Below are 23038 nucleotides of genomic sequence, written 5' to 3'. Positions count from 1 at the left end.
CATACACACACCCAATTTTTAAAAATGCACACACTCAATTTAAAAAACTATAAAGGAGCTTAATATAGCAAAAACTCTCTAAATATCTGAGAATTTGAGGTAAGGGTCTTCATTATGGTGTTTTTCACTGTTTCTAGAATAACAAATAGGAAAATATGATAAGATTATCAGACACTGTACACAAACCATCGCAAAGCACACCAAAACGGAAGTATTTCAGGGTAAACGTACATTTGATGACTTGCGGATAGAAGAAAACGTTCCCGTTCTCGGTATACGCAACTGGTTTTGCCTGTCTATCTGCCCGAAGTCCAACAAACAACCCTGGGCTCTTCGCAGATTCCAGGCTTATACATGCATTTTCCAAGTTCTTCTTAATTTTAAAATGACAGTCAGTGTCTCCTGTACCCTACAATCAATAGAACATTATTTCATAAATATGAGCAAACACTGAAGGACAGAATTTAAAACCAGTCATTTCACAAGAATATAATTTTGCTTCATTTTCAAGTCCTCATGACAAATCTAGAAGATGCTTCACTCTGTTCCATAAGATCCAGAAACAGGGACCATGTGATTAGCTGAGAAAGAGGACAAAGGGCTCCGAATCTCAGAGGAGCTTGATGTAAGCTGAGTGCAGTGTGTGCTGATTCCCTCCAGAGCTGCCCATCTCTGTAAGTGAATAGGGGATGCTGAAATGTGAGATTTCCCTTTTGGAAAACACTCTAAAATATTGATGAAAAAGAGGGCAATTCTTACAAGTCCATTTACATTTAAACATAAACCAATTTTCACCAGTAAACAGAGTTCACACAAATTACTCAAAGACTGTAGAGCAAAGCATTCAAGAATTAGATGATTATAAATTATGGGAGTGATCTACACGCCCTTCAGATCACCAAAATCACCTCACTTTCACGGCATTTATAATCTAATATTAGAAAACATTTCACTTTTTTCACCTTTTGCTTTAAAAAGTTTTCTTATAAGATTTAAGAGTTCTAGAAAATAAGTTCTGTGAGAATGAATTAAAATTTCCAATAGCATCTATTATTTTATTTGTAAAAAATAACTGCATTCTGATCTCTGCCCTCCAATGTGAGTTTCTTGTAGCTAAGAACCAAATGTCTGTTGTCCGTCTCTCTCTTATAATATAAATATAAATTAAGCAACTTCTACCTTTTGTTCTTGTTATGGATATAATAAAACTCTGGCTTTGATTTGTCCATGGCCAAGCAGAGGACACAACCCCATATACAAATAATAATATAATATGTAAGGCCAGCATGATAAAGGTGAATTCCTTAGGTTTGGGGAGAGAAAAGGCACTAAACTCAGGAGAATAAGGAAGAAACCAATAAATGTTTTGTTAGCTCTAAAAAAAGTTCTCTGTTTTGCTAATTTCTAATCTCATAATTTCTTCATGTAATGTCTTTTCCTCTCCTTTTGACAATGAAAAATGGGATTATTCCCTGTAAAATTCACCATTCCAGGTGATCGGGTTTAGGACACACTACCCAAAAATATGGCACCTTGGTGTATTGAATATTTCAAGCTGGCAGGTGCAGGAAGGGTTTCCTGACCTTCCCACGAAGCAGGTCATAAGACCCTCGTGTGAGCGGTGTCCTCCCAGAGCATCCTGTCTCCAAAGGCAGAGGGACTTTGATGGACAGATGGTGCTCATTCCCCAGTTCACCACATTTAGCTCATACCCTTCTTTGTCCTCTCACTTCTTTCCTCAACTCTTTATCACACCCAGCGTAAGAACACTCAGGTTTAACCACTACTTCAGGGCTTCACTCTGTTCTTCTTAACAAGGACTGCCCATAGGAAAAACTAGTTACCCCGAGCCTAATCTTTTTAGGTTTTATCAGAGCCCAGCTGAACTAGGGGAAGGGAATTATCCAGCTCCAGCCCCCTCTAGCCATCCCAGAACTGAGAAGCGCTTGTGAAGCTCACACTCCAGAGGTGATGAAATAAAAATTCACATTTTAAGGCAAGACAAGAAAAATTTAAACATAAAACTTTTTCTCTGCCCTTTGGCTTTCTCTTTCCCTTCTAGTGTGTGTTATGCATCTTCATTATGCATCAACCAGACCTCCCCAATGGCAGAAATACCTGCTCAACCATAAAGATCAATTTTTCTCCTTCTGGAGCTAGCCTTGTAAGTCTTTAGAAGATAACATTTCTTTCTCAATCCTATAAGGGGTCACGATGACCCACCACTCACTTTGTACGTGCAGACATCTTTGGTGAACTTTATGTAAAATGCCAATATACCATTTCCCTTCAAGAGAGCGATTAGTGCAGAACTGACCGGTCAGAGGACCTGGGGAGATCCTGGGCTGCACCTAAGTTCTTAGCTTAAATACTTACTTATGACCATATTAATGTTATTAGCTACATTACTTGCCTATTTTACGAGATTATTGGTTCTTGCATTACCAAATGTGTGACTAAGCCTCAGACAAAATTAACGACGACTAGGCAACTTGAAACAATTAACCAAATACATAGTTCTATAAGATCAATGATTGTAACCGTGTTAAGTCTAGCTATGGGAGGAAGCAATGAGAGGAAAGCATTTCCCGGACCATAGCAGACTAGTAGGACAGGCAGCCGAGAGGCCTTTGGTTACTGTTAACAGGGCCTAATCCAGGAACAGCACTGATTGGCTTATCGACGAAATCCTCACCTGACCTGGGAATGAGCGTTCCCAGCACCGTGGGACAAATTAACCACTAAATGCCTTCCAAACCTGGGTCAAAATTAAGACCGAAAGGGAGGGGATTGTAAAATAAAGAATGTTGCCCACCATCCAGTTCTACAAGAATCAAGGCATTAGCCACTGCAGCCACTGACCTACAGTACATCCTGAAAGGAGTTCAGGGCGAAGATCAGGATGAGGCACTCTGTGCTCTGGGAAAACTGCAGAACAGCCCTTCAGATGGTTAGATATTTTCAGCAGAAATGTTTTATGAACCTGGATGTTTGCATCTTCCCATACTTCGAAGAGCACTAAAACCATTAACTAAGATGTCTCTTCCTTGTGACTAGCAGCAAACTTCTGCTGGGGTTCATGCTTGACTGCACGTACCCCCTCCTCCAAAATCACACACACACTGACCTCCCCCACTTACCTCTTTGGAACAGTTCTCAGAGCTCTCCAAGAGGCCGTCTCCCGGGCTACAGTCCGCAGTTTGGCTCGGACTGTATTTTCTATTTTCTATTTCTTTCTTATATTGACTACTGATTAATTTTTTTCATTGACAGAGACATAGACCCACTAAGAACATGGTTTATCATTATTTGCATGAAACTAAGTATGTCTTTCACTGAATTTTACACTTTTCAACCCACTGGTCCAGCACTGTGTATACCTAGCCCATCTATATGTTTCATAAGCAACTTGGTCAAAATATGAATAGTCTTTAACTTTTTAGTTACTTGCATGTGTAGAAATATATTTTGAGTGAAGAGGCAAAATTAGATAGGTCTGAGATGAGAGAATCATTCCTAGTTTCTGCAAACTAGACCCTCGCCCACAAACAAGGATCCTACCAGTGTAGGGTGTATCTGCGTGTGCACTGTCTTTGATATACTGGTCACCCTTCAGCTTGTCTTTCCTACAAATCCTACACCTTTTTTCCCTTTGTATTCATGTGTAGTGACAAGTTCCACCCATGCTGTTTTGAGGCTTGTTTTTCTCCTTTAAATTAACAACCTTACAGTTGTTGCTAGTGAACGCACGCTGTTTGCATTCATGCTAACTTGAATCCCTACTCCACCCGAGTCTGTTAAAGTGACTTATTCCTACAGCATAACAATTCTACGGAAACAGAAATAGAAACGTTTGTTATAGGATCAGCATTGCTTGGTTAAACATAAATGTGTTTGCCTATAAGAAATATACAATGGCAGACACATTGGAAATATTAGTGCTTTTATTCAATTCAATTTATACAATCAGCATTTGTTGAGTTGCTACCAGGACCCAGGCACTGTTCGGTATTTAAGTTATAGTAACATGGGCTGCATCTTCAATTCCTTTGGAGATCGTAAGCAAGCCTTATCACAGGCTCTATGCAAATGAGGGTAATTAAGATAATTGTTACCATTCTATTTTCAAAAGTAAAGTCAGTCCAGCCCAGGGATTTCTGGTCAGATACAGTGAAAGTGAACAATAATATGCCTGTTGTTATGCATCTGTACTATATCCTAAGAGCAAAAAAGCACATGCATTTTGACTAAAAAGACCTGCTACTGAGACAGGTTGGAACCTGGGACCCTTTGCTGCAGTGCTGAAATGCTTGCACCTGGACACACCTCTCCTCAAGGAACAAAAATACAAAGAAACTATATGGGACTAAAAATAACCGCGTGCATGCACAGTTGGGGCAAATTCTGGACAAAAGATACAAAAAGACCCCAAAACCCCAACTGCCAAATCTGAAGAGCCAGGAGCAAAAGCAGGGTGTTGGGAGCAAAAGCAGGGTCCTGTGCATGCCCCCTACACACAACACCCCCTAAGCGGTGGGCAAAACACCTAAGCCACCCCTCCAGCCTGACCCCTGGACACACCCCTCCCCTCACCCCATGTAAGAAACAAGCTTGCCCCCCCTCAGGGAGCAAGCAAGGGAACCTGTTACTTGTTCTCACTCCCTCCTGCGGCTGCAGGGGTCCCAGTAAAGCCTTGCCTGAACCTCTTGTTTGGCCTCTAGTCAATTTCTATTGATTACAGAGGCCAAGAACCCTGGTCTGTATCACTACCAAAATTTCAGGTGGAGAATTTTAGACAACCATATCAATGAGTCACTAAACAAGTTATAATATAAAGAAAACACTATGATGGAAGTGGCAGAAGGAAAATACATATGATGAGAGTTCCGTGCAGAACCTTCTCCACGAAAGTGCTGTTAAATAACAAAAAATCTACTGAGTAAATCTTAAAGATCTAATTGGCTTTACTGAATGATTCATGACCCAGGCAGCCTCCCAGGTAGCAAGTAGAGGGGAGCCTCAGAGGGCTGCAGAGAGGGAGAGGTTTTTAAAGGCGAGACAAGGGAGTCATAAACAAACAAATAAAAAGATGATTTCGGATTAAGTCATCTCCCTTTGGGGACAAAAGGGTCTTATTAGGTGGGTTACCTCGTCTTCCTTTGGGGATGGAGAGGGCCCACGTGACAGATTACCTCATTGGAGCGGAGGTAATTCCAGAAAATTCCTGACCGACCAGTTAAGACTACATTTCTGGAGGAGGGTAAAACTTCAGTTAGGTGAGGTATTAAGTCCCAGTTTGGCGACATGGTCTAGCGTAAGCGACTCTGTTTGGGGCCTGTGGTCTTCTTTCTAATAACACCAACGTAAAGGTGAAACATCAATGTCGTTTAAAGGGTGGACGCCATGAGGAGGTGGAGAGTCCTCCAGCCATGACGCGGGTCCATATGCACCAAACAGGCGGCCACACGGGACCCACAGGGGGAGCCCTCGCTGCCCTCGATGTCCCATGGCCACACCAAGGGGCCAATCTGGGCTGTGCCTGGTGGGTAAAAGCGTTAAATTTAGACTAGAAATGCTTCAGTCCTGGCCAATCTGTTAATGACACTAAAGGAGTCCTTAGATCATTTTCATGGGTCAGTTTTAGGTAAAGACACGCTACTACTGTTTGCTTGTCTAATTATTCAGGGGTTAAGGGTATCATACAAATACGAGAAAGCTAGCTCAGCCTTTTCCAGGCAACAGACACCCAAGCCTATGAGTCCATCTCCTCTCCTAGCTCTCCTTGCTCATCTTCTTACAAAATCAGGAAATTCACCTTTGGCCAGAATTATGGCACATTTTCCTGTGATTTACAGAGTACTCAGGAGGCTCTGGCTTCCTGGAAAGGCTCTTTAAAATTTCAGATCTTTTAGTGATAACTTTCCAATGCAATTTTTCTAAACCCTGAGAAAACCATAATACAGGCTTTGAATTTTTAACAGAAATACCGAAAAGCTAGAGACCTGTATAGAATGTTTGAGTCTCCGATTTTAGGAGGCAGATGGACAAAAGTAACTGACCTTCAAGTACGTCATAAGCCAGGGAGACCTCTAAAACCTTACTTTAAGCTGAAGATTTTTACCGATGTTTTAAAAAAAAGAAGTGACAAGATTTCCTGTGCCGTCCTCAAGGATCGCAGCCACCTCCCCGTGTGTGGGCACCGATAGCGAACTGCACATGTCAGGAGAGCCACTCGTTCTGTAAGTACTGAAACACTTCCATTCTAGAGGGTCAGCAGCTGCGGTCTGATCCGCCACTTCGCCCTAGCACTCGGGCTGCTCCGGCCTGCGAGAGCCCGGGGGGCCAGGGCCCACTCCTGGTGTTGTGGGGTGTGGGCTGGACCCCAGCAGAAGGAACCGGGTCCCGATAACACCGGCATCCGTGCTACCTCCCCGTGCTAATAGCCCCCGGGCTCCGCTGCTCCTTGCTCTGCCTCTCAGCTGTACTCGCAGGAGCGGCACGGACTGAGCTCGCGGTTAAAGGCCGGGTTCTGACTCATGCAGACCTGTCCTTTCCCGTCTGCCCTTTGAGACAAGGGTGTTCTCTGTTCAGCTCCTGCTTCACACACAGGTGCCCCCTCAGAGGAATGGCCCCAGCCATTTGGGACATTTGTCCCATTTGGGACAAATCACATGCAGTTGAGACGTGGCATGCTCATTTGCAAAAGGCCTGGGGCGTCTCTGCACTGCACTCTGCAATGGACTGAACGCCTACTTTAATGCTCTAAATATCAAATTCCATGCAATCAAACCATGACCATCAGACCTCACCGGGTTCTCCATTTTGGCTCTGTCCCAAAGCAAACAGAATAGATGCCTCTGCGTTTTTCAAGTTATTAAAAATCTTTAAGAAGTGATACTTGAGTTTAAAACACCAACACATGGTTGCCGGCCTCAGTTCCAAAGTGCACAGGGAAGCCTGAACCTAGCTTCTCATGCTGAGAAGCCCATCGGGGAAGGGGTGGGGCTCCTCATGCTGGTTAAGGCACAGGACAGGCTGAGAGGACACGATTCCAGACCCAGTCCCTCACCCGGCAAGCTGCCAACAAGACTGGTTCTAGGAAAGTTGCCGAAGTAGAAAAGCTGTGGACTGGAGCTAAGGGAGCCGTCACCAGCTATTCTGAGACCCCGTACCAGGTGAAATCTTGCGTGCAACAAGATGAACCTCGTAATAAATAAGATGGAATCTCTCTCCAACCTAGCGGGATAGGGGCTTAGAGGTAGATTTAATTTGATTTTAGAAAAATAAAGTAACAGAACATTTTTTGAACTCTTAATTCAATTGGGTAGATCCCATATCCACTACATTCATATTTATTAAGCTCTTATTGACTAGGACCTTTACTAAGCAGAATGTGCTACAAAATACAGTAGGGGGTAACTTTCTGAGTCCAGAGCAAAGAAAAGTTTTCATGAAGGCAATGTGACTGATTAATCACTTAGCCTTAATTTCAGCCTTACAAATTACATGGGTTTTCTTTTTCAGTAATTATTATTATCCTTAAGTTAACAAACATGCATGAGTAAAAGAGCACTGTGAAGATTATGTAACATCATACGAGAAAGCCGTAGAATGAAAGCTGAAGTCAGATGGCCTGGGCTCATCCTGCTTCCGCACTTACGAGCTGAGACCTTGGGCAGCTAGTCCTTCCACAGGCAGGCTCCTCCTGTCAGGAAGGGATAGCAATGCACTCTCCCAAAGGGCAGATACAAAGGCTGATGTTGTAACACACATTAAGCACTTAGAACAGCGCATGCTACCCTATGCCTTCTCATTTTTCAAAATAAATAATATGCATGTATTTTTTAAAGACATTTTTAAAAGCCTTATATATTAAAAGCTCCGTTTCAAACCTAGACTAACAAAGCATAGTTATGTGAAATTATTGTTTTTCTCCTTAATAATGTGGTCCCCCAAGGGGCCTCTGAGAAGTCAGATTGTCTCTCTTAGGAGGTTCATTAAAATTTTGAATGTTATCAGAGACGTGGTCTACTTTTTCTCTTCGAAATTCTAATTGCTGAAATTTAGGACCATTTACGTATCAGTCTCTCAAAAATTAGTGAGGCAAAACAGAACAATGAAAAAAGTGAAAGTAAAAACCAAAGGAAAATATAAACTGATAATCTTACAAAAGTGCCTTATGCAAAATTATATTATATATGGATACAATACGATTGACAAACAGCAGAAAGAAAAATTTCTACGTACCATTCCAGTGACAGAGCCATTGTCAAGAGCCAGAGAAAGATGCCTCATTTCATGACTTTGGAAAATGCATACATTTCCTTTGTTGAAAATAACATCAAAGAGACCTATAAAACGTTTTAAGTATTAGCAAGTAATTCTTGCTTTTAAAGCTTTTCTTCCTATTCAATTATACATTGAAACCTACTAATAATACATTCTATAATATCTCTCAGCTAAATGTTTTTAATTAGTCAAAAGGTAGAATGCCAGTAACCCTTAATAATCTACATGCTGCTTGGCAATTTGGTGGAATTTCCATGGAAAATCTCTAATGCCTTCTTCCCATGCTGGTCAGTAAGCCCCTGAGACCACCCCACCCCAAATAACACTCAAAGGAACTGTTCCCAGAAAGATAGATTATCCTAGTGTAAAAACCCATTTCCGTTCTATAAGTCGCAGAGACTTGAGGTAAAATAAATGGATGCATTATAAAATTAAATATATATTATTTGGGCATTGGTGACTAGTTTGCATGATTATGATGATAAAGATTATGTCATCATATATTTGATGGTTTTTAGCTTTCAGTATACCTTTACATGCCATTTTATCTTGAAATGTAAGCTTCTTGGGGGCATGAATTTTTGTCTACTCTGTGTATAGCTATATACCAGCTCTCAGAACAATGCTGGACACAGTAGGCGCTCAAAAATATTCTTTAGATAAGATCACTAAATTAGATCCCCAAATACAAATACGAATACTGCCTGATCTCACTTACATGTTAAATCTAAAAAACAAAACAAAATAAAAACAGACTCATAGATACAGAGAACAAATGGGTGGCTACCAGAGGGAGGGAGTAGAGGGGGAGGCAAAATAGGTGAAGGAAATTAAGTGGTACAAACCTCCAGTTATATAATAATTAAGTTACAAGAATGTAATGTAACTATATCCTTGTCAGCCTTGTAATGTAGCATAAGGAGTATGGTCAATAATATTGTAATAACTTTGTGTGGGGACAGATGCTTGCTAGACTTCTCATGGTGATCATTTCATAATGTTTGCAAATGTCAAATCATTACGTAGTACACCTGAAACTAACATAACATTGTATGTCAACTATCTTTCAATTAAAAAAAAAAAGGTAAGTGTTCAAAACTTGTTGAAAAACAAAAAAAATTAGAAATCTTATTTAAATTATAGAGTTAAGGAGCTATTCACCATGAGTAAAGAGTTTAATATAAGAATGGAAATATTATTTAGTTTTAAGAAAATGTGTTTATTCAAGTAACATAACTCTAAGCCCAACATGAAAAAACGTATTGAATCCAGTAGATGCCAAAGAGAAATGTCTTCACATTCATTTTGCAATCATCTTAATAGGGTTCTTAGTAAAATTAGAAATAGATTACTCTCTTACCACTGTACGGGACAAGTATGTAAAAATCACTAACCACATCACCAGCAACATAAGGGGGACCCTCCTTTCCCCATGCGATGCTCAACACTCCCTCCCACTGAGACCAGAGAAGAGGGTGCAGCCCTTAGGCTGGTGACTGAACGGAGCTAAGTATTCCAGCTGTGTCCTTTCTATCCCAGGGGAGCCGCCCTCACGAAGGCCCTTTCTCTAGCGTTCTCTGTCACTGGTGAGCGCAGCCCCCCTGGGGGAGCCTGTGGTTGCCCAACACTGCCTACATCTGGGGAGGTAAGCTTGTCTCATTCAGGGGACGGTTAGCAAGTCCTGTGGGCTCACAAACAGAGCCAGTACCCCCACTTGATTCCATCAGTAATAAAGCTGAGATTTTGATTTCTATTCGTCTGTGTTCTGTATCTTATCTCTTAAATGATTCTGTACACAGGAGCGGAAGAAAATGGTATTATTTATTGACACCTTTTCAAATACCCAACTCTTAAAAAACAATAAAAACATCCCATTAAAATTAATCACAAAATGAGAATGCCAATATTACCAACATTATTTCACTTTCTTAAGGATGTTCTTGCCAGTGGAAAAGTGCTTAAAACCAAATCAATAGATATAACTATTGGGAAGTAGTAGATAAATTTATTATATTTGTAAAATCTGAAAAAACTCTTTAAATTAATTAGAGTGGAGTAAAGTGGTACGATTCAAGATAAATATATATCTAGACCAGTGCCTGACATATAATAGGCACTTAATAAATACTGAATGAACAAAACATATAAAAACTACAGATTTCTATATATTTGTATATATGTTAGCTTTATTATGGAAAAAGGGGTTATTTACAATAGCAACCAAAAGCCTTGGAACAACACTAATAAGACGATGTAGTACCTATGTGAAGAGAGAAAAAATGAATGTATATATACACACACACATACATGGAGTCCTGAATTAATAGATAGAGGCCTAGCTTGGTGCCCAGAGTGAGACTGATAGTCTTCCTGTAAAGAAACCATTGCAGGAGATTCTCTCCATCATAGTCTGAGAGCTTATCTTATGTAAAAATAAATCTTGCAGCAGATTGTTTTTGCCCAAACAAATGGACAGACCTGGGTGCAATTTGGTTAAACAAAATTCTGTAGTTTTATAACTGCCAATACACCACAGACACAGGCAGCTGGGGCCTAAACTATATATGTAAATATATGTAAGCACAAAATCTTCACCTCTCTCACCAAAACACAAAACAAATCAAAACAAGAAAACAGTGCTGTTGGAATACTGCAAACAACGACTGGATCTACAGCTAGCTGAGATCATTGGTAAATAAATCGTTAAAGAACAAATAGGTTCACTTAATCTGAAAGAGGGATAGAATCTATAAACCAAACTTTCTTGGCTAGAACTTCCTGTTACTTCTCAATATGACTTTCAGACAAAGCCAGTCTAATAATTCAGATGGGCATGTATTTCTTATTGTTGATGTTAATTATTATATATTTTATAATTTTTTGCTGCTACTCTGAATAAGATCTTTTATATCTCATATTTTCAATGTAAGAAAAACAGCCTCCAGTTATTGTATATTGATTTAAATTCTAATCGCTTTATAAATTCTCTTCATTCATCCATTTTTCAGTTGATCTTCTTTGCATTTTACTAGACATTTCTATCACCTGTAAGCAATAAATTCATGTTCTTCTTTCCAAAATTATAACTTTAAAAAAATATATATACAAATGCTTTCCAAAGAATGACTATTCTCATAATGAGAAAAACCCGTATTGTATTTCTAATTTTAATGGATTTCATTGTTTATTAAGTGGTCATCTTGAGTTAAATAATTTTAAAGTATTTTTTCTGTTCCAGATTTTCAAAGAATTTTTAATAATGGTATTATTTGACTGCTTACGAATAATTTTTCTGCTTCAACCTTCTGAGGTGATGTATTTTATTAATAGATTTCCTAATACTGAACTATCCTTCAGTTTCCTGGCATGAGCCCTCCTTAGTTGTTATACATTAGTCCTTTACTATACTTCTTGATTCACTTTGTACACATTTACCTTTGAATACCTGCACATGCGTGTAGCAGTGCTGCTGGTCTACAGCTGTTCTTCTGGAGAATGCAGACTCCATGGGATACTCACATTGTGCCACCAACAGTGAATATCCTCAGAAGTAACATAAATTCAATTTTATTTGGATATTTGGGGTAGGGCAAAATGAGAAATTTATCTGTCAAATTAAAATACTGTCTTCATCTGCTTGGGCTGTTATAACAAAATACCACAGACTGGGTAGCTTATAAACAACAGAAAATTATTTCCATATTTACCACAGAAAATACTCAGTACAGCACTTGATACATAGCAGGTCCACCAAATATATTTACAAAATTGAATTAGTTGCCATATAAGTGTTAGTTGGGCACATTAACACAACCTTTTATTGTTGTACCAGAGCATTCACTGTCCTACAAGCCTGCCTGACTCCCTGCAGAAATGGAATATTACCTTAGTATTTACTGTGGATCGGAGCCCAAACTCTGTAAAATTAGTTGTCAACTGACAGAAAAATAAGATGCAAAAGACTTGGGTCTGGTCAAAATATAAATGAATTTTGCCCAAGAGAGAAAATAACCTCAAAGTTATGTTTTTATTATCTTAGGACATTAGCCATATCTTTAATTTAATTTATCAATCTTATTTATCATTCTTTTTGTTTTCACTGGTTATAAGTATATATTTTTCAGTTTTGTGTAACCTCCTTTGAACCAGCTTTGCCAACTGGCTAATTTCCTCATTATTTAAACACATGTCCACTATAAATTGGTATGAGAACTTTGTTCTTAACATTTTGAAAGGTATATGTTGACACTTTTAAGTAAAAGAGCTTATTGTCTTGTTTCATGTTTTGGGTTTTTTTTTTATCCTTTTTGTGGTATATGCACTTTCGTTAAAGGATTTTGTTTATCTTATGGCAATCTTATACAGTAGCAGAAAATGAAAATACTGGTCATCTCACAAAAATGATGGGAAAACTGAGATAGAAGCATGAACAAAATGGCAGCAGAAAACACAGCAAGGCCGCCAGGACAGTCTCCGGAAGGTGCCACTGCTGGCACCATCATTAGCACTTAACGGACTGTCACCGTCGGAGGACACTGCCGCTATGTCCACCAGCAGCGTTCTGGAACACTGCCACGTGCCACAGCGTATAAATCCCCAATTCCCCCAGTTCTTATGCATCATTCTTTCTAGCTTTCTAGGCAGAGCATCCACTTGAAAAAGCCTACATAATTTTGAAAAACAATACATCCACTTAAAATCTAAAGAATATTTGGGACAATATTCTAATTTCAGATAGTCAATACTTAGAGATCAGTTCATTACGAGTTTTCCACAATTATTTTCTAGGTTTGCACAGGGCTTCACATGAACAGAGCAGAATCAGACCTTGAATATCTACCTATGGAAGACTCTTACCTGGTCCAAGCCCATCGTGGCCTATGACAATCTTGTACAAATTCTCAAGGTGCATGGCTTCTAGGGAGAAGGTGTCAATCTGTAACAAATCAAAAAAGTATAGTTAGATCCAGACTGTGAGTCTGATTTCTAATGAGTATAAATTAAGATACAGCAAAAATTCATTGTGAAAGGGATTAGGTTCATTCAGTAAATACACAAATCTGTCTAAATTAAGAAAGTAAAGGTAAAACAATAATATTAATTTATAGAACATAATAACAAGTTTTCTAATTCTTCCTTCTTGCCTGTTTTTCATTATAAAAGCATAAATTCGAGGACTCTCTACAAAAATGTTTTCAAATAATGATAATATAAATGTAATAATTATAAAGTATACTAAATGTTTCCACTCATTTGAATTCAACAAACTCTTATCTGTCCTGAATGGAATTTTTTAGCAATGTTTATGGGTCATTTGCAAAAATAACATTTCTAAAGTAATTTTAGAATATTGATGCAAAAATTATTGAAAATTTATAACATTTATCTGGAACAATGTCCCCATGCACTGCTACAATCAAAACTGTTCATGTTTGTGCTCCAATGGTTTGTGTATTCAGAATATGGGTAAAAGTGAGGAGCCAGAGTTCTTTTGATAAAACCTACGATAATGATACAGGTTAAAATGCAAGAAAATACATGATGTAGCATAGCGGTTGAAAAATAATTCAAAAACAAAAAATAAGCTTTGCATTTCAGTGTCTTATATGTTTTGAAATATTTTCACACATAGCGATATTTTATCCTTAAAAGTCACTCAGTGAGAAAAAAACATATCCACTCTACAGATAAAGAACAGTGAGGCACAGAACCAGTATTAGAGCTCAGTTCCTCTGATATGTAATCATACTACCTTCCTTTGCAATCACTCTGCCTCTGCATAAGTGGACTATAAAAAATATAAATAACAGATAAATCCATTAGCATTTATTTACAAAGAATACAGTCAATGCCTGATAAAGGTTAATGGATAACACTGCCATCTCTTTATCATGAAAGAGATCTGCTAGAAAAGGAGGACATCCTATGCAATAATAGAAAATACTAGCAAAGAAAATCATGAGTTACAATATTTATGATGATTGATGTAGAGAATGCTAAGAAAAAAAGAGGAAACGTAATGAAAATATGCTGACATATTTAACATTATTCAGATTATCACAGAAAGCTGAGATAACTACAATACAATGGGCCCTCTATAATTTACTCAGTTAAAAAAAATTAAATATTACTTACATATTAATATTAGTAATAGTAAAAAAAATAACATATTCAGTTTCTAAATTTGACAATGAAAGTGGTTATACGGTCAACCCATGAACAGCACAGGTTTAGACTTCACGGGTCCACTCATACATGAATTTTTTTCCATAAACACGCACCACAGCACTACACGATCAGCGCAGTTGGTTGGATCCAGGGATGCGGAACCACGGATGTGGAGGGTCAACTGTAAAGTAATATGCAGATTTTCAACTGCGTGGGGGTCAGCGTCCCTAACCTCCTGTGTTGCTCAGGGTCAACTGTATATAGTAATCCTCATTTAACAATATAAAAGTAGGTGTAAAAATCAGACAATTGGGAATGACTTCAGCAAGATGGTGGACTAAGGAGAAGCAAGCCCTCATTCCTCATGGAGACACCATTTTAAGCACAGTGTATGGACTAGAATACTTCTGTGAAAATTCTGAACACCAGATAAGAGCTGCAGCACCCAGTCCAATGCATAATGAAGAGGGGACTCCATCAAAATGGGAAGAAAAAGAAACAAAATGAAGAAAAGTGAAGAGAACCTAAGGGACTTTTGGAATACCCTCAAACGGAATAGTATATGCATTGTAGGAGTCACAGAAGGAGAAGAGAGAGAGAGAAAGGGGCAAAGAGCTTTTATGGACATACAAATTCAAGATCAATGAACCTGAACTAAGATAAACCTAAAGAGACCCAAACCAAGACACATTATAATCGAATTGTCAAAAGTCAAAGACAAAGAGAGAATCTTGAAAGCAGCAAGAGAAAAGTGACTCATCATCTGCCAGTGAGCTCCTATAAGTTTATGAGTGGATTCCTGAGCAGAAATCATGCAGGCTAGAAGGCAATGGGATAATATATTCAAACTGCTGGAAGAAAAACCTGTCAACTAAGAATTCTATATCAGATGAAACTGTCCTTCAAAAATGAAGGTGAAATTAAGACTTTCCCAGATAAAACAAAAGCTGAGGGAGTTCATTTCCAGTAGACTGCCTTACAAGAAATGCCATAGGGAGTCCTTCAAGTTGAAAAAAAATAAAAAGGATAATAAATAGCAACACAAAGCTATATGAGTTGGAGAAAATATTTGCAAATCATATATGTAACAAGAGATTAATATCCAGAATATACAAAGAACTCCTTCAACTCAACAACAAATAAATAACTTGATTTTAAAATAGCAAAAGACTTGAATAAACATTTCTACAAAGATGATATACAAGTGACCAACAAGCATATGAAACGATGTCAACCTAATTTAACATTAGAGAAATGCAAATCAAAACTACAATGAGATATCACCTCACACCCATTAGGATGGTTACTGTCAAAAACCAGAAAATAACAAGTGTCGCCAAGGATGTGAAGAAACTTGAACCCTTGTGCATTGTTGGTGGGATTGTAAAATAGTGCAATCGCTATGGAAAACGGTATACTGTTTCCTTAAAAAAATTAAAAATAGAACTTCCATATGATCCAGTATTCCTGCTGCTAAGTATATATCCAAAAGAATTGAACTGAGGATACCAATTCAGTGGTATGCAGAGGACACCCACTGCATTACTCACAATAGTCAAAAGTTTGAGGGACTTCCCTGGCAGTCCAGTGGTTAGGACTCTGCGCTTCCACTGCTGTGGGTCCGGGTTCAATCCCTGGGCAGGGTACTAAGAGCCTGCAAGACGTGCTGGTGTGGCCAAAAAAAATTAAAAAGTAAAAAAACAAAAAAGTTTGAAATAACCAAAATGTCCATCAGTGGATGAATGAATAAAGAAAATGTGGTGTATACATACAATGGAATATTATTCAGACTTATAAAGGAAGGAAATCTTGTTAGATTCTACAACATGAATGAACCTTGAGGACATTATGCTAAGTGAAATAAGCTAGTTCACAAAAAGACAATCATTGTATGATTCTGATTATATATTCAAATTCAGAGAGACAGCAAGTAGAATCGTTGTTACTAAGGGATGGGGGAAAGGGGAACGAGGAGCTGTTATTCGATGAGTGCAGAGCTTCAGTTTTGCAAGGTGAAAAATTTCTGGAGGTCTGTTGCACAGCAAGGTAAATATCCTTAGCACTACTGAACTGTGCACTTAGAAATACAGTTGACCCTTGAACAACATGGGCTTGAACTGCATGGGTGCACTTATGCATAGATCTTTTTCAATACTAAATACTATAGTACTACACAACCCACAGTTGGTCAAATCTTCGGATGTGGAACCCTGGATAAGGAGGGCCGACTGTAAGTTATACGTGGATTTTTGACTGTGTGGAGGGTCAGCGCCCCTAACCCCTGGGTTGTTCAATGATGAACTGTAGTTAAGACAGCAAATTTTATTTTATTTTTTTACTACAAATTTTTAAAAATCAGACAAAGGACTTTTTGGTCACTTACTTGTCCTCTTAAAAAATTGAAGGGGTACTTCCCTGTTAGCGCAGTGGTTAAGAATCCGCCTGCCAATGCAGGAGACATAGGTTTGAGCCCTGGTCCGGGAAGATCCCACATGCCACAGAGCAGCTAAGCCCGTGCGCCACAACTAAAAAAAAAAAAAAATTGAAGGAGCTCTTTGATTGAAATAGTTGTCTGGATCCTGTATCTCCTTTTTCCCCACAGATAGAAATGTAGCCATTTGCTACTGTTCCAGCATTCCAAAGCTCACCTGTTGCCACGTGCACTTCATATACTGTCACTGACACCAAAAGAAAATTAAGCTTTACATGCCAAGCATTACTGATGTGACAGAAAATTTACACATATCTAATCAAAAGCTCCGGGTCCGGGTAAGACAGGGTAACACACTCCCCTCAGCCTCTCTCACCAAATACAGCCGTAAAATCTTGACAGAATGCGTGGAGCAGCTACATGAAGGCTCTGAAAAGTAAACAGTAGCAGGAGAATTGGGGAATAATACCACAATTATCTACATGTATGTATACATAACATTTGTTTATATATAAGAGAAATGAATTATAGCAATGATACAAGGGATAAGAGGAAAAGAATAGATTATTTTGTTATAAGGTATTCACATTACTCATGAAGACATTTAGTGTAATTTGAAAGTGGGCTTGGATCAGTTGTAAGTGTATATTGGCAAACTCTAGGGCAACCACTAAGTAAAGTTAAAGAAAAAAGTATAAGTGATATGCTAAAAAAGGAGAGAAATAGAATGATTTTCTCAATTGAATGCTCACTTGAAGCCACAGAAGACAGAAAAAGAGTAAAAGATAAAAATAGGAATAAAGAATCAGAGCAACAAAAAGAAAACAGTAGCAAATACAGTAGATACTAATCCAATTATATCAATTATCACTTTGAACATCAATGGTCTAAAAGAACCAATTAAAAGTCAGAGATTGTCAGAGTAGATCAAAAAATAAGACCCATATATATGTTGTCTATAAGAAACCCAGTTTAAAAATAAATATACACATAGATTAAAAGTAAATTGATGGAGGGACTTCCCTGGTGGTCGAGTGGGTAAGACTCCAAGCTCCCAATGCAGGGGGCCCAGGTTCCATCCCTGGTCAAGGAACTAGATCCTGCATGCATGCTGCAACTAAGAGTTTGCATGCTGCAACTAAGAAGTCTGCATGTCGCAACTAAGAAGTCCACATATTGCAACTAAGATCCCGCGTACTGCAACTAAGACCTGGCACAGCCAAAATAAATATTTTTTTTAATGTTTTAAATTTTTAAAAAAGTAAATTGATGGAGAAAAATATACCCTGCTAACGCTAATCTAAAGAAAGCAGAAGCAGTTATACTAATTTCAGACAGAGCAGATGTGAAACAGGAAACGTTATCAGGAATAAAGAGGGCATTACATGATAAAGAAAGGGTCAGTTCTCCAAGAAGACATGATAATCCTTAATGTGTATGTGCCTAACAGAGCATCAAACTACATGAGGCAAAACTGATAGAGCTGCAGGGAGAAATACATGAACCCACTACCATACTGAAGGCTTCAACACCCCTCTCAGAAATGGACAGACCCCGTAGGCAGAAAATCAATGAGGACATAGGTAAACTCAGTAACACTACTGATCAACAGTTTATAATACACATCAATAGCTTACTTCGTCCAGCAACAGCAGAATGCACGTTCTTCCCACGCTCTCAGGGGATGTTCACCAAGATAGACACAGTCTGGACCACAAAACATACCTCAACAAATTCAGAAGAACAGAAACCGTACATTGTTGGCTCTCAGACCACAGCAGAGTTACACTAGAAATCAGTAACAGAAAGATAACTGGAAAATCTCATCATGTATGGAGATAAAATAACACACTTCTAAATAACACACGGGTCAAAGAAGAAATCTCAAGAGAAATTTTTAAATGTTTCAAACTAAATGAAAATGAAAATACAACTAGCAAAATGTGTGGGATGCAGAAAAAACAGTGTTTAGAGAAAAGTTATAGCACTGAATACATACATTAGAAAATAAAAAAGATCTAAAACCAATCATCTAAGTTTCTACCTTAGGAAACTAGAAAAAGAAGAACAAATTAAATCCACAGTAAGCAAGAAGAAAAGAAATAAGACTTAGAGCAGAAATAAAATTGAAAACAGGAAATCAGTAGAAAAAAATCAATGAAACCAAAAGCTGGTTCTTTGGAAAGATCAATAAAATTGATAAGCCTCTAGCCAGGCTAACTAAGAAAAAAAGAGAGAGAACACAAATTACTAACATCAGAAATGAAACAAGGAGAACCACTACAGATCCCAAGGAAAATTTAAATGATAATAAAAGAATACCATGAAAAACTCTATGTCCACAAATTTGATAACCTAGATGAAGTGGACCAACTCCTTGAAAGACACACTGTGTCGAAGCTCACACAAGAAGAAACAGAATTTCAGCTTTGTGAGATCTGCTGCACAACAATGTGAATATACTTAAATGAAAGGTACACTTCAAAATGTTTAAGACAGTAAATTTTATGTTATGTATTTGTTACCACAATTTTAAAAAAAAATTTATATATATAGATATATATATATATACACACACAGGACCTACTGTATAGCACAGGGAACTCTGCTCAATATTCTGTAATAACCCAAATGGGAAAAGAATTTGAAAAAGAATAGATACATGTACGTGTATAACTGAATCACTTTGCTGTACACCTGAAACTAACACAACATTGTTAATCAACTATATTCCAATATAAAATAAATTTTTTTCTTTTAAAAATGAGAGATGAAGAAGCAAAAGTGACCTCTGCATCTGTTACTAACAGTAGGTAGAACAGGGCACCTGGCGAACGCCTCCTACCAGGTGAATGTGTGGGCTGAGGAGGAAGAGTGTTGAGAAAAATACTCATAAATGTTGAGGGAAATGCTTATGAATGACGAGAACAGTGCTCACACTAGCCTTCACTTTTCAGCAAATGGAACTATTCATATCTTTTCAAAAGTTAAAAATTTAACTTCAGAAACTTAACAAAGAGTTTATTACACCTTATTTAAAAACCACAAAGGAATCATCAGTCTCTGCAAATGTTTTAGCAGCCCATGGTCCCTATTAAGTTATACAAGTTATTATAAATCTAAACCTAACATTAGATTCTATGACATTATGGAGCTTTTCTTAATCTTTACATAGTATTTATTTCTTTAGAAAACTAAGATATCACATTTTTAATGGAAAATGTTGTGAACTGGAGAAAAATCTGTTTTTATCAATTGCCCATATAATAATTCTCATATATCCTTCTCCTATTCTCTTCCAAAGCAGAAGCCAGCAGACACAAGAGCAAACAGCTCTTCTGGACAGAGTCGCCCTGAATTCTCCGTGGCCACGAGCAGCGACTGACTCTGAGCACAGCCTATTCCTCAGCCACATTTACACGAGTCTTAAACACACTTCTGCTTTTGGCCAAAAGCTTAGGAAGTCGTTGAGCAGTTCTGTTTTCATTTCCTAATCAAATAGATAAATTTTCAAAACTGAGGTTGAGCCTGATAAGGAAAGCATACACTGATTTTGCATTTTTTAACCCAGGAATAACTTCATTGGACATTCAGTTTTCTCATGACCTTCTAAAAATTAATTTTCTTTTTTTTTTTTAACTTTGGGTTTATTTATTTATTTATTTATTTATTTTTTATTTATGGCTGTGTTGGGTCTTCGTTTCTGTGCGAGGGCTTTCTCTAGTTGTGGCAAGCAGGGGCCACTCTTCATCGTGGTGCGCGGGCCTCTCATTATCGCGGCCTCTCTTGTTGCGGAGCACAGGCTCCAGACGCGCAGGCTCAGTAATTGTGGCTCACGGGCCCAGTTGCTCCGCGGCATGTGGGATCTTCCCAGACCAGGGCTCGAACCCGTGTCCCCTGCATTGGCAGGCAGATTCTCAATCACTGCACCACCAGGGAAGCCCTACTTTTCTTTTTTTGATTAGGAGGCATTTCAGCTGACATTCCTACAGGGTTAACTGTTGACAAGAACATATTCCTGAATGCCAGTATGTGAAACAACTAAAAAATATTTAGATGCAGCTGTCACACCAGCAGAGGCAATTGGCGAGGAATAAGCAGTTCCTTAATCATTCATTCATTCAATTATTCATCTACTCAACACATATTGAACTTCTCTGTCCTTCAGCATTTAGGCAAACAAGTTTTACTTGTGCTGCCTGGAGTGGACCTTCCCTACCTGGAAGGATGGACTGCCCTTTGTTTAAAACAGGAAATTCTCAACAGACTTCCCTGTCCTCTTGATCGCGTGCCAACCATCGTTGAACAGGTATATAAAACTGTCTTCCAGCATTCATGTCCCACAATTGTGTCTATAACAGCAACAATATTACTTATAAAAAATGTAAGAATACTTTGTCAAAGAGTCAAATAAAAATTTTTGTCCAAGCCTGACACTTAAGGCCTTTTCCCTTTTTTTTTAGTAGAAGTCGTTGAATACTTGACAAGAAAATTGTTAATTTCTTCTTTTATTGCCACCTCAAGTACAATGGCATTTCTTTTCTCTATTTTGAAATTTTTCTATTTCTAATTTCTCCATATTGAAATGCTAGACATGCCAATTTCCTCCCAAATTTTCTAAGTGTCATCAATATTTTCCTATCTAGAAAGAGATATTTACAATTTTAAAAAATCTATTACTTCCCTGTTCCAACCTCTTAGTAATGAATTTCTTTTTACTTTAAAGTGATTTTCTAGAATACTAGCATGAGCTTAGATTCCATGCACTACAGATTCAAATTAATATAGTTCCCTCCTTGGGTCCTTAGCAATTAATGAAATTCAAGCTATAATTATTTATTTGGGTACCTATTATACCATATTATATCTAATCCATTCATCCTGGGCTTAAACAAAGATGTTAATAAATTCTGATAGGTTCAGATGAATGCCAAAAATCATCGAAAAGTAGAAATATGTTTTCTGATTCTAAAATCTAGCCTTTCATGAGAAGGGTACTATCATTCTTTTAAAAACTTCTGTGAGGTATTGTTTTATCTGTTAAATTAATCTTACTGTCTTTAAAATGCCTTAAATCAGAGATTTTCAACTTTAATGTGTTTAGAAAATCACGTTGTTATAAAGGTAGATTTTCAATCCTTAAACTTACTATCTCTGTGGGTCTTGGTAAGGCCCAGAAATTTGCATTCATAAATTCACATCAAGTGTGATTCTGGAGCAATCACACTTTAGAAAGGCTCCCTGAGAGCCGCACAGATTTACCGTTGGTTTGCAAGGTTGACCCTGCTGCCACCACTATTTGATTTGGTTTTTAGATTACAGTCCAAGGCAGATCATTTGAGAAATACAAAAAACTCACCATTCAAAATGTTTTATTTTGTAATCTTCCTTAACTAAACTTAAAAGAATCAAGATTCATAAAAGTAATGTGATTATTTTATGGACTGTGGAAATGTTGTATCATTATTGCTATAATAGACTCAGTGTTTTAATTCAAATCCCTTCAACTTATAGGCACAAGTTGGCTTACTTAAAATTTTAAATTTCAAACTTCTAAACTGTATTATAAAAATTCAACAGAAAATTCTAAACTCATTATCTAGCATCTTAATTTTGCCAAATGGGTAGATTATATATGGGCATTATATACTCAGAATAAGTCTTTGGATCAAGAATATCTCCTCTTCACTGGTCCTGAAGGACAGGTGAGGTAAACCTCAGGCAAACGTGTGGCCTTGCAATGACAGAGTACTCGCCATAGAGAGAAAGACACCAAGAATTTTCAGCCTGATTTTTTTGTCTTTCCTCTGCAATATTATATAATTTCTTCAGATCACTTAACCACTGTCTCAGCATCCCAGCTTCATAATGAATATAATATTGCTTCTTGGTTACTTATCAAATGAGATGAGTGTTAATTTTCATAAATTAGTTTAGCTTACCAGGAGAGAAAAAGTAAAAGATATTATTATCATATATGATCACTTACATATCAGTTTCAATACTATACTTCAAAAGCTCTATATATCAATAGCATAAAAGAGAAAATTATTTCATATAGAAGCCAGGTAGTAATTTTGAAATCTAACATCTACATTCTGTATTTTCATAAAGTGAGTTTCATTGATTCATTCTGCTTCAGGATCTTTT

The 23038-nt window shown here is 37.7% G+C and overlaps 1 protein-coding gene across 1 annotated transcript in view; it reads right to left on the bottom strand.

Annotated features, from left to right (window-relative positions):
• Nucleotides 1-304: 304 nt before the first annotated feature.
• RP1 (RP1 axonemal microtubule associated) overlaps nucleotides 305-23038 on the bottom strand; it is a 183816-nt gene continuing 161082 nt past the window's right edge. Inside the window, exons 7-8 of the mRNA XM_082432986.1 lie at nucleotides 13147-13225; nucleotides 305-409 (exon numbers count right to left, since the gene is read on the bottom strand). Coding sequence (XP_082289112.1) covers nucleotides 393-409; nucleotides 13147-13225 — 96 coding nt within the window. The 3' untranslated portion in view covers nucleotides 305-392. The remainder of the gene's footprint in view (nucleotides 410-13146; nucleotides 13226-23038) is intronic.

Source organism: Balaenoptera physalus (genome assembly GCF_965194825.1).
Source record: "Balaenoptera physalus genome assembly, chromosome: 17".
Lineage (NCBI taxonomy): Eukaryota > Metazoa > Chordata > Mammalia > Artiodactyla > Balaenopteridae > Balaenoptera > Balaenoptera physalus.
The sequence above is the reverse complement of the archived record's forward strand: the minus strand, read 5'-3'. Positions and strand labels throughout refer to the sequence as shown.